The sequence below is a fragment of the Antrostomus carolinensis genome, unplaced genomic scaffold, assembly GCF_000700745.2.
Source record: "Antrostomus carolinensis isolate BGI_N321 unplaced genomic scaffold, ASM70074v2 scaffold45040, whole genome shotgun sequence".
Lineage (NCBI taxonomy): Eukaryota > Metazoa > Chordata > Aves > Caprimulgiformes > Caprimulgidae > Antrostomus > Antrostomus carolinensis.
The window spans coordinates 40246-53361 of NW_010290056.1; the positions used below are offsets into that span (position 1 = coordinate 40246).

Consider the following 13116-nt stretch of genomic DNA (forward strand, 5'->3'; position numbering starts at 1 on the left):
CCATTCAGATCATTTTTATTAAATTAAAGAGGTTATTAAATAAATCAATACTATACCTGAAAACTGAGTCCTTATAAAACTATTGTCAATTGCTTTTCTGCTTGGTGGACACGTCTCTCACACATGATGTTTAATCAAGGTTTAATATTTCACTGCATCTCTATTTCGCAATGCTTTGCATTTAGACAGTCTTATATGGAATCTGTGGGTGCTATGCACAGGTAGGTCACTGTCAGGTCAGACGGCCCCTGAATGAGAACTTCTGGTTTTCCCAGCAGCACTGTTAGTTATAAAGTAATACTTCACTGTTTGCAGCTACTCCGGACAGTGTATTTAGGTACGTAAGGTATGCATAGTCATGCCCAGCTTGCAGATAACTAAAGCAAAGCAAAGAAATAAAAACATAGTCTATAAAAAAGGGAAAACAGTTTCCACTGTTAGCAGGAACGCTGTGTTTGCCACCTCCCAGGGTGTTATGTAGAGCTCACAGCCCAGGAACTTCTCAGCAGAACCTCTCCCTAACTCCAGCTATATCCCAAACTTTCTCCAAAAAGGTCTTTTGTAGTTTCATTTTCCCTCTCAAAGTGATCGACACAAGCTATTTCATTCTGCAGTACTTGGCATTTCTGCTGAACTTCATGCATAAGTTAAAGAACAAGGTTAACAGTGGGTGTGGAGACTGAAATCCAGCAGCTGGAAGTGAATGTGCATTCTGTGTCTTTGAAGTTTAGTACTATGTTAGACTTTCTGTTTATTGTTAAGAAAAAGCTAAAGAAACTTATTTTTACAGTACTCCCTATCCCAGAGTGCTTGATAGTCAACAGAGATCCAAGACTCACCACAGCCAGAGGCTTCTTGAAAAAACAAACAAATGAACAAAACCAAACAAATAACAGACAAAACCAAATAGGGAAAATGACACAGAGAAATCCCAGTTCAAAGAGTCACAGAGGATTTCTGTGAAGGAACAGAAGCCAGTTCCTTTAAGGCCACTTCTACTCTGTTATAGCGTATCTGATAGCTGGGAGACTTCTAGTATCATGTACTCAAGACAAAGACAAGGAACGTTCCCCCTCTCAGGAACATTAAAATATAAAACACAAGACTATGCTAGCAATACAATAGCATTATAAATCACATTTTTTAAAGAAATGTATAATAATGTTTTTAAAGTTCTAGCTATAGAAAAGACCCCTTAATGTTACCCTTTAATTATTAGTATAGAGTTTAAAATGACAAGCTCTCAAAGAAAGATATTTTTCCACTGAAATAATAGGTTATCAATGGTTTTCAGACACTGAGATGCATTTAAGTCTTTCTCAATCTCAACTTGATATTGCCAAAATTCTTGCACTTTCACTGAACCCAGGAGAGATCATGCTTACCTCAAACTTGGCCCTATTTGTCTTACAGGCATCTTTTTACCCTCTAAATACCACCTCCTGGCCATAGACAGCCCTACACAGTTACTTCCCTTCATATTTAGCTGCTTTTTCATTTCTCAAGTTCTCAGGAAGAGTATAATCCATGCTGGATCTTTCCATAAACAGATCTTAAAAAATGTGGGACAAGATGGTATTTTTAAGAAAAGCAGCAGCACCTAGAAGTGAGGAACCTGATCATAATTACACTTCTCACATTCTTTAGTTTGCTGTAAAAAAAACCCCAAGAGATGCACAGCTGACAGCCAAAGGAAGTACTGTGGAGACAATAGCAACTACAGCCCATCATTCAGGGTGGGATTCTGAGGGTCCCATTTTAGACAGGGATGTGAGCTCTGTTACAGACCAGGGAGGGAGCAGCGCTGGCAGAGGGCAACGCAGTTTTCCCCACCAACTACTGGGAATCTCAGCAAATGGCACAGGCCAAAACCCAACTTCCAGACAACTGAAAGCAGGAGAGATGGCCCCTACCCTTCCTCAAATGAAAAAAACAGATGTGACAGAAGTGTACAAGTGCTGGCAAGAGGGATAGGTGGCTGGAAGAGAGGACAAGAGACAGATTAGAAGGAAAAGAAATCCATAGAAAAAGCTAAAATAACTAAAGAAATAAAAGACCTTTGTCCTCAGAAGAACACAGTAACTAACAAATAGGTTTTAATCCACAAAGACGTAATTTTTGGCTTGTTGTTCTTTGGGCATGTAAACTGTGCTTATGTATATTTAATCTTGATGGTTTTTGTGCTCTGGCATCTCCCAATTATGCTGAAAAGGAGACACGAAAGTGCAGTTAAAGTCCCTTGATTTCAGCCTGTGCTAATCTGAATCAGAAGGCTTTTCAGTGAAACTGCTTTAGGTGTACATTGCCATTACCAAAAGAATGTGGCCAGTTACCCACGAGAAACTTCACTAAACAAATTACTCTGCATTTATATGTGAACAGAATTTAGCTCAGTCTAGCCTACCAGCTTTGTGTAGTACATGTTCATTATCTTGGGACCCTATGAAGTCTGACAAGTCCTGAAAAGTCAGTCTGACTCAAAAATCAGTGCAGAAATGTGGGCTTTTTTAAAGTAGTTTTGAGAAAAAGCATACACACGGCATCTTTCCCAATCAAATATTTCTTATAAAATCAGATCTATTGTTACTTTTAGAATCTCTGAAATAGTTAAAAAAAAACCTAAAATACCCATGCAGGCAAAATCCCTGCCAAAGATGTTTTGCTCTAAAGTATGGGGCAAATAAAAATACAAAATATTTTCCAAGTCCTAAAAAAACTTTAGAAACCTCAGGGCAAAACCAGCCTTTGGGCAATATTCAAGGCTGTCATGACACATAAAGCAGCAGCAAAGTCATCCTCCAGCAATGGGCAATTACTACATACAGATACCAGTAAGCATGCTGGGAGACAGAGGCACTGCTGGCACTGACTTTAGCAGGCCAGGAGAAGGCCTTTCCATGTTTAATAAATGCCAGCACTCCAAGGACTCTCCTTATGACCAGAAAAAAACCCAAACTACAGTGGAGAGAAGTAAAGTAGGACATTAAATTTTATTCTGAAATGATCTCTGGCCACAACAATAAAATGTAACAAATATTCACTAGAACAGTCTTAACTCCTGTCATCAGCTGTACAATACATACAGGATCATAAAACTGGCCACTAGGATTAAAACCCACTACAACATCTTTAATGTTAAGTGGCAACAGCAGCATCTCACAGAAAATTATACATACATATATACACAGTCCACATTCAATCGTTTTTCACGTTTTCAGTACACACAGTTGCAGCATATTACAGTCACGTGTCTAAGTCATTGCCCAATAAAAACCCAAGCTACTGCTTAGACGTAATTGTAGCAGTTGAACTGAGTAATTACAATTTGTAGCAGAGATGTACAAGCCCCTAGAAACAATAATTCACAAATGTTATTTTATTTAAATGCTACCATAGCATTAAACTGGGCAATATTCTAATCTTTGCTGACTGGAAAAAGAGTTCTTTTTGTACTTATCACAAATATTATTGATGGAAAAAAAATACTAAATAAATGGAGAGCATTAAATAATGCACACCCTTTCCTAAAGATTCCAATATTGCCCGATGCTACTTATGTCTAAAGTGTTTTCAACATTCCCATGAAGTCATTTATAACTCCAAACCACCCACCAAGTTAAAAGTGGCTTAAGTGCCTTGCACCCAAATTGTAAAAATCCCTGGCCACCTTTATAAGAGCCAGGCACATATAAAAGGAATGCACTTTGGTTCATACCAAATGCCCTGGATTAAATCACACTATAAAACTAAAGAGTTTGAGGTAAATTTTTACAAATACAGTTGATTTCTGTCTAGTGTCACCATAACAGAATTTTTAAAAAATCAATTTGATGTTAAAGTACAACCAAGGAGGAAGGGTCATCTTTAACCCCTTAATGAGACATACTAAAAGAACAGAGTGTCCTCTCCACCCCAGCTAGCAGTGTGATTGCCTTATTGTTTCTGTTAAGGCCTCGATCATCTACAGGTTGTTTTAAGACAGATATAGCACTTAAAAATAGATTTCATCCCTACTATCCAGTATTCAAAGGGTTAAAGAGGCCAAGATGCACACCCTACAACACGGCATTTGTAACAAAAGGCACATTGTTAACACCAAGGGCACAATCCATCCTCTACTGTTAATCTACACATCTTGCATCATTCTGTTGTCCCAATACACTTAAGTGGTAATGAACACTCCAGTGGTGCAAGAAACTGAGCCAAGTGAGACTGCAACCAAAGACAAGACAACACTGTGCTATTACTAATCTGAAAATAGCTCAGACATCCCTAGACAATGGTAACATGTGAGACTAAGCACTGTTTCCAAGCCAGCTTCTATCAGCCTAATTATCAGAGCCCTTAGAATAAAATCACATCAAAGCAAGAGGCAATGTCCTCCCCCCCCGCCCCCCTTTTTTACAGGTATAAATAAGCTACAATAAAAAGTAGCTACATCACTTAAAAACCTTAAAAACCTTGATGTAGCTGCTCCTTTAGCATAGAGGAAGTTCCACTGTATCTGGGTTAAAAAAATAGCTCTGCACACTACATTTTGGCCTTAAAGTTTCCGGTAGCATTTATGAAGAAGGTGGATCACAAATGCATTCTTGGCATTAAGAACTGGTTACATGAAAAAGAAAATTTAGTGGTTTTAGCCCATTAATGACCCATGAACATTATGAATGCTTTCACTTAAACTGCCATGATAGGCAGGAATAAGTATCAATATTATCTTTAAAATATATTAAGGGAGGTGGTTCTTCTTCCACCCCTAACATAAGCATCCCTATTTCTTAACTTCTGTGGAAGAGTTAAGATAGAAAGGAGCGGTAAAGCCAAGCAGGGGCTGGAGGAAGTAAAGATTCCCAGTTACTGTAGAAAAATACACAGCATTGTATACCCACAGTCGTGAGAGTTAGTTAATTTTATATGAAAATTAATATATCTCTTTTCCAGACTTAGAATTTACTGACCATAACTTACCGGATATTCATATTCCAAAAGCCACTTTTCTTAGCTGTATTACTATATTTAATTTTTAACATGATTTCATACATGTTTACATATTGCACTTACACACATTGTATAAAGTTGTGAACATTTAACACTAAATAATTTAATTTGACTAGAGGCAGGAAACAATCCTTTTAAAAAAAAAAAGTAAGAAAAATGGTTGACTGATGCTTTAATTTTTAGTTATCAATCAACAAATACCATCTTCACTCAAAAATTATTTTTGGAGCTTCTTCAGGTGTCGACTTTTTGGCAACAAGTTAAGTGGTATGTTTCCTGAGAATTCTGTCATTTTGTATTGATATCCCTCCCCTAGTCTTACATTAAATTAAAAATAAACCAACCAACCAACCAAAAAAACGATTAAGCTGGAAGTGGTAAATTAATGAATATGAAGGAGAACTTAACCGGAAACTTTCTTGGCCTCTCAGGGGACCATGCTTTAAGTATTTTTCATAATTTGTACAAGTAAGTCAGCAAAATCTGTGCATATAAATGTTGCTTATAGTAAAGTCATTGAGGTTTAATGCAATCTGTTCTAGTATGTCTTGTTCTAACATCCATAAACCTTCTAGATTGTGTTCTACTTTGTTTAAAATTCCCTTTTCATGTTTTATACATCCAATGTAGACCACAGCCATTGTACGTGATGAAATACTGATCTTAGATTTCAGACTGTTCCTATTGAAAACATGCTACAAAGTGTGAATATTTCTCTCATAGATATTATTCCTCAGTAAAGACCATCTTTCTGCCATGAATGCAACTCAAAGCAAAAAAGGAAAACAAGCATTAGCACACACACGCGAACAAATCTACACATATCTCTAACTGTTCCTTCAAAGGAATTTTCAGCTACAAATGCCAAAGATTAAATCAAATTCCAACCAATTAACTTTCCTTTGATGATTCTCCCTTATTAGAAAGTATCTAGGATGGCATCTGACAACTTAAAAGTTTTCCACTGGGGATCTTTCCATCTACAGTTATGCTGTCTAAGGTGAAGTACTTTTCTACAGAAGAAATGTAGTAACAGTGTTTGCCCCTACATGCAGATTTGGTCTGAAGTGTAAATGTACCAGAGGTCACAGTCACTCAGATAAACATTGTCATAAGAAATAAAAACAACCTGTGAAATCCATGTAGCATAACAGTCTGGAAGTTACAGTATAAAACTGAGAGAATGAGCACTTCTGCCTATGTGACTTAGGGAGACCAAGCTGCACATTAGAAAAGAAAAAAACAGGAGAGGGGGAAAAAAAAAAAAAAGGAAAAAGAGAGAAGCCCAGTGTGAATGCTCAGTGTTATATATACCCAAAATGAAGCCCAGAACATTTTTCTTTACCAACTCATCAGTCACTTTCAGATTTGGAGGAACAGACATAGTTCTATCTTCAATCTTTTTGAGACTGCCTGTTCCTCTCACTCTACCACATAGCATGCAAGGTGAGAGAGTCATTTTAGCCCTGGAAGTTCTTATTTTTTGCTTTATATTTAAATGCTCATTTTAATAAAGACATTACTTTTGAATAGAGAAAGCATTCCATAGGAGGTGACTGTATCGTTAGTGATATCACTACTTTCTCTGGGCTCCCATACAGAAAATGACAATGTAACATGCTATGGCTCCATGTCAAATTACAAGTTTATAGGTAATTTGTAAACTTGTAAAAGAACTGTATTTCTCTGAGTATTCTCCCTGGAGTCCAGTCAGGCATAGGTGTGAGTGTTTGCAGAATCAAGACTCATAGCAATAAAATCCATAAGGTAGAGTCTTACAGATTTACCCCAGGTGAAACCTAACATGAACCACGGAACAGGAAGGTTAATACCTTTGACACCACGCTGCAATGCATGACAGTCAGGTTGGAACCAGTGGCCTGCCACTGATGTTTATTACTGTGTCACACTAGTTACAGTAAGGCTATTTGTACTGTAGAAGACAAACATTTTAAAAAATACATATAAAAACTTAAAGCATTGTCCCCGTGTTTTTATAAAAACAAAATCAACACTTCTTACATTTAAAATGAGTGCTGAAAGATACAAATGAATAAAGTTATTAAGCAAATAAAAATGTGTATCTGAGCTACTTTTTCATACAGATAAGGCTCAGCCACATTGTATTTCTCATATTAACAGCATTGGGTTTTTCAAACTTAGCTAACGAGTTTTGGCAACACTGTTCTTTGCTGAATATTCCCATTGGCATCCGTCATCTGTGCCAAATTAGTCCTCAGTTTTGAAGCTGAGCTTGAAGTCGGAGGTAACTTGGAAATCGACGTTATAGCACCAGTGCCCTCTGTAATTCTCTTCGCCGAGGCCTTTTCCCCAGTTGGAGGCTTTGGCAACCGTCTCCTTAGCCAGGGATGCCGCAAAGCCTGGCTGGGTGTCATACGGAGAGCAGGATCCCATTCTAAACACTGTTTTAAGAAGTCAAGGAACAGGGGATCATCACATCCCTTTAACGCATTACTCCATTCTCTGCTCTCTGGTGGGCCACGAAGTTTTCCCCTCCGAGAGCGTCCACCATTAAGTATCACAGAGCCATCTGACAAGGTTGTAATGCTGCAATAGCGCGGATAACCCTTAGAGCTCACAAAGTTCTTGGCTCGCTTGGAAGAATCTAAGAGTTTTGGAGGAGGCATGCCCAATAGTTCAATCATACAAGCCAGCTGGTCTCCTTCATCTTCTCCAGGTAAAAGTGGATAACCGGTGAGAAGCTCTGCTAAAATACAGCCCAAGCTCCACATATCTATGGGCATTCCATAACGAGCACCAAGGATGACTTCAGGTGCACGATAAAAACGTGACTGAATGTAAGTGTAGACACGCTGATGCTCATAACAACTTGAGCCAAAATCAATCACTTTAATACCACTTCTACCCTGTTGCTTCAACAGAATGTTCTCAGGTTTAAGGTCACAGTGAATGATTCTGTTCTTGTGCAAAGCATCCAAGCACTGTAAAATTGAGTGGGCAAACTTGCGGACCAAAGGCAGGCTAAAGCCCTGAAACTTGTTTTTCTTTATTAATTCATACAGGTTCATGCTCAGCAATTCAAACGTCATGCAGATATGGCTGCGGAACGTGAAGTTTTCCAACATGTGAATAACATTCATGTTGTTATCCTTATCTTGTTTCCGGAGATGCTCCAGGATCTTAATTTCTTCAGCAGCTTGGCGGTGGAAACGTTTTTCATTTCTCACCATTTTTAGTGCCACATGTTGATGCATTTTGTGATCGTAGGCCTTCACCACCTGCCCAAAGCTTCCTTTCCCTATAACTTTCAGAACTTCATACCTGTATGCAATATGATCATGGGGTACTTGTATATAAGACCCTTGGTCATCATCATAACCGCAATTGTTGGAACCACCAATGACACCTTGCCGCTTCTTTGCGTTTGGACCCACAAAGTATGTTTCAGGGTAGCTAAAAATCTCATGATGCTCAAAAGCTGTTAATTTTTGCATGTATTGCTTCATTGCCTGCTCTGGTGTCATAACAGAGGCTTTCACCTTCCCTGTTCCATCTGTAGATTTTAAAGAGCTGGAGCTCCCTTGTCGTCTGTGAGCACCCTCTGACTGTCTGTCCTGAACCACGGGCAATCCAGATTTGCCTAGCGTTGTAAGTCCGTTTGGCTGTGTCGTCAGAACCGTCCTCTTGTTACTATTATCTTCAAAAGAACCTGTATTTGTCCATGGCTACCAACATGGAGGTGCTCATTCATTGTGTGCTTACTGCCTCCAACCTAAAATTGAAAAGATACATACTCAGTTAACAAGAAAAGCATGAACTATATGCTTCACCATTTATTCTGCAAGACACCATCCTGCCTAAATCACCTCAAAACTAAGTATTTTCTTAGAAGTCAGTTATCTACAGATAATCTAAAAAATACAGCATATATACTGTGATACTGCTAGATGCTATTAAGTTTTCCAGATCTTTGTTTCTCAAATGCCACTTTCATTACTCTAAAAGGTTTGCAACAAGGCAATCACAGATGTGCTACCATGATAAGTTAACAATTCCTCCAAGTAATCTTCAAGGCAACAGTCCTGTAACATCAAGAAGTATCCTTGAGGACATTAAATTAGACTTCACAGAACACAGCAGTTTCATTGATGTTGGAGACCAATACATAATCCCTTCTAGAACTCATATGGCTAAGGCTGGCCTAGTCACCTGTTCTCAGAAATCAAGATTTTAACTTGTTCCTAAATTTGCTGTATAACAAAAGCTCCAGATACAATTTTAAGCAATAAGAAATATGCTGTGACATGCACAAAGAGGAAAAGAGCCTGCACATTTCTGAAGTTCGAGAGATACCATTCACTGTTTGCAACTGAGACAGTCACTGTTCAGCACAGCATTCAGATCAATGAAGCATAAGTATATCCTTTAGCACTTTCACAAACCAGTCTTATAGTAACTCTTAACCAAGACACACACTTGAATGAGAAGAAAATCTTTGCCTTGAAGAACATACAAGTAACTGTATTTTAAAGGAATGGAAGAAAGGATTAGTTGATTTTAGAAATTACCTTTGTTCTTTAGAGTTTTCACAAGGGTAAAAACAGCAGCACTGAGCATTTTAAAGCAAAGAAACACTGGAGGTACTTCGGTGTGAAAATATTGCTCAAAACCTGTTATTTTTAAGTAAAAAAATAGAAATTTGAAAGCATACACTTGCTACTAAAATAGCTGTCCTTAGAATTCCTCATTCGCTCTGAAGTAGAGGATAATTAGTTTGTCTTCTGCCTGGTCTTATACAAACGTGGGAAGAATTCCCCTGCTGTCTCTCCAGCTGATTCACCAGTCATAATATGTATGCCAAATTACGAACCAAAAGTTCACTGATACTGTCAGACAGATGATCGCGTCAGGGTTGAGAGCGCTTTTAATCTGAATCTCACTTTTTCTAGGCAGCTAAGGAAAACAGATTCCCTGTTCGCTTAAGGTTGCTGAAATGAAATCAGAAAATGACAGTTGTGTGCTGTGATATGAGGCAATGAAATCTGTGCTGCAACCGTAAAAGTGCTTCCTAATGAGAAAACCAGGACGTGCAATGCGGACTCTAGCATAGTTTGTGCTTCTGTTAAGGTATCCATCTGATACAGCAGAAACATGTTTTTGTAAATTCAGTAACTTGTTCCCAAGGAGTAGCCAGCTGGACACTTCACCTTTCGATAACATTTTGAAATTTGCAGCTCTGAAACTCACGGAACATAAGAACAAAAGCTTTCAAGGACTGCTTCTGCTGAGTTCACAGCTCTTCTGATTCCATTTTGACTCAGGTTGAATAACTGGTCCATTTTATTTTGTCACTGCAGTTTGACTGTGTATGTTTATTTGCAGAGCAATTTGGGCTCACGCTATCAAATTTGATCAATATCATAAGAAAGCTTTACCACACAATTGCAATTCAGAGCAATGACAGTGGTAACATTTAAGCACAATCAACTTCCCTTCCTAGTTTGATGTCTCGAAAGTACCAGGAGTTAAATTATCAAGGGGACTTCCTTCAGGTCAAGTTTGAAGTGAACTGCAGTAGCAGTTTCATGAAGGTTGCCCTGATCCTCTATATAAACAGCAGTTACTGAAAAGAAGAAAATTTGTCCCCAAGAGCTGCTAGTGACGCATCTCAGAAGAACCAGATCTAGTTTGTAAGCTGTGTCAGAGGTTCAGCACATAGAGTGTTGCAAAAGTGCTTAAGTGAGAAATGCGCAGTGAAGCAGCAGAGTAACGGTACAGAATACAAGAACTCAAGCTCGGAAATTCCACGTACAAACCTCTGTTCTGCAGCACTGGTTGAACAACAAAGCAGAACATATCTGGACAAATCAGGAGCAGACAATACTAATGTACAGACAATGAGGAGCACAGGAGAAAAAAACGTCTTTGAATTTTTTTACTCAAGTACCCATTGCCACAGTTCACATCTTGATTTTTTTTTTTCACTTGAACCACCTGTTTTCAGAGTTCACTATTTTCTGCCCTTCCTAAGCACTGCCTGCTTCAGTAGATGTACTGGGGAATTCTTCAAACTTCAGTTATTTGCTTTGTATCAGGGCTTGGAAAAAACCCAAACCCACTCTCAACAGGGAATAAAGAGTTCTTTTTCCTAAAAGCATGCTTGCAAACACATTCTAAAGTGTAAATCATGTAGCTCTGCTTCCTGCACCTTCGGGCAGCCTCATAGTTTCTCTTGCTGCTCACAGGTTGGCTTTTTTTTTTTCCAAGCAGCAGAATGAAAACACCAGCATTATCCCAGCTTCACCCCAAGTCCAAAGTGACCTGTTTTGCCAGTTTCAGTCAGCTGCTGCTTGGGAATGCAAATACAGATGCAGACAGTATCACTGGTTTTCTTTGTGGAAGAGAAGACATCAAATTAGCCCAGGCTCTATTCCAAGCGCTGTGGGGGGAGAAGAGAGCTTGCTCTTCTGTCTAAAACCTCAACAGGAGTTTCAGAGCTATCAGACACATCAAAACCACAAGTCAAAATGATAAACGGACTTTCCCCATCTCAGGGAATTGCCTGCACAAGAATCACCATCTCTTCTTCTACTTCCAACCTGGATGAGGGTTGTATTCTCACCAGCCCTTTGCTCTGCCTATCTACTTCTGGCTACCGGGTGCCTGAGACTGCTGTCAAGTTCAGGCTTGCACTGCTTACAAGCTCCACAGGCTTCACCAGTGATGCTCTAAGTTCCCTGAACCACAATTAATGGGCTTGGGAAGCTACAAAGGACTACAGCTTTATTAGTCCAGCACCAAACTGTTCACGGTACACAGAAGCTCCATCAGCCTTTCATCTGAAACCATAAACCTGAGAGGTTTAGAATGCATCTTCCTTTTGCTTCTGCAGATAGGTCTGTAAATTCCAGAACCAACAACCTACACAGCTGACAACCTGCATGCACTTATGCAGCTTCCTTATTATATATTTTACTGCCTGCACTCAGACCCATCCACACTTTCAAAGATTTATCTATCTTTATAGCGCACATCTTCAAAAACTTACTGATGTACGTGTTTCTCCATAAACCATACTGAAGTAACAGGTAAGCTTGAACTCAAAGAATGTACCTTCCTGAATCTTCTGGCAACATCCATTACAAACCAGTAAATGTTACAAGTTCTTTTTCCCTCCCTGTTACGATTTTGCTTTAACTTTGGTTTGCTCAATTTATGGAAGTTCATGGCTATGCCTAAAACTTAACCTTTGAAGTAGAGACACCAGGCAAAACAAAACAAAACAAACCAACACCCACACCACTTTTTGCGGAGAGGTGAGAGTGTTTGGGGTTTGTTTTTTTGCTTTGTTTTCACAAATGGGTTTAGGGACAGAAGCAGAACAGAGACTACAGACCTGTAACAACATAGAAGTAGCATAAAACTGAGCCCACCCTGCTAACAAGAAGGCCATCCTATTGACAATTCCTTTGCCATAATGCTCAGCCAGTGCAATGGTCTGTTTCAAGACCTTCTACAAGACTGTGACTACAGGACTGAACACCACAGGACCATATACCTCTTCTCAGTTATATCTTCCAAAAGCACCAAGACATGATGTAGTTTCTACCATATGCCATCTTTGTAATATGGTAGGTGTGATACTAGCACCCTATAAAACTATCCAAGACAGACACAGCTATATATTATCATTTTATTTTGAGCAAAAACCCATAAAGAAAGATTTTTATGTCAATCAGACTCTAGAAAGGTTTATAAAATGAATCTTCATAATAAAGCAATCATGATGGCCTGCTGAAATACTGCGCAGGAATAAGATGTTTTTATCTGCTATTACTTTGCATAGATGAGGACAAATGAGAAATAGTTTTCCAAAGTACTAACTTAATTATAGAATAAATGCTACACTATACGCCCCTTTCTTCACAGTATTTCTGGGCATGCCAGTTTCAGCCCTACTGTGCCTAACATGCATATGGTATCAGGTGCAGCATGCTTCACTGCCTATTTTGTTGACTACAGCCAGAGCAAATGTACAAAAGGCCTTTTTTTCCTTGATAAATGAATTCAACAGCATTCCTCTGTTCAGAACCAAAAATAGCTGCTAATTACTACTGTAACAATAATGCAGGATTA

General features: G+C 38.8%; 1 protein-coding gene across 1 annotated transcript; it reads right to left on the reverse strand.

The window, feature by feature from the left end:
• Positions 1-6527: 6527 nt before the first annotated feature.
• LOC104528222 (dual specificity tyrosine-phosphorylation-regulated kinase 2-like) lies at positions 6528-8746 on the reverse strand. The gene is given in 2 exon segments (XM_010172163.2): positions 6528-8686; positions 8689-8746. Coding segments are annotated over 2 exon segments (1572 nt in total). The 5' UTR covers positions 8732-8746; the 3' UTR covers positions 6528-7157.
• Between the last annotated feature and the right edge of the window lie 4370 nt (positions 8747-13116).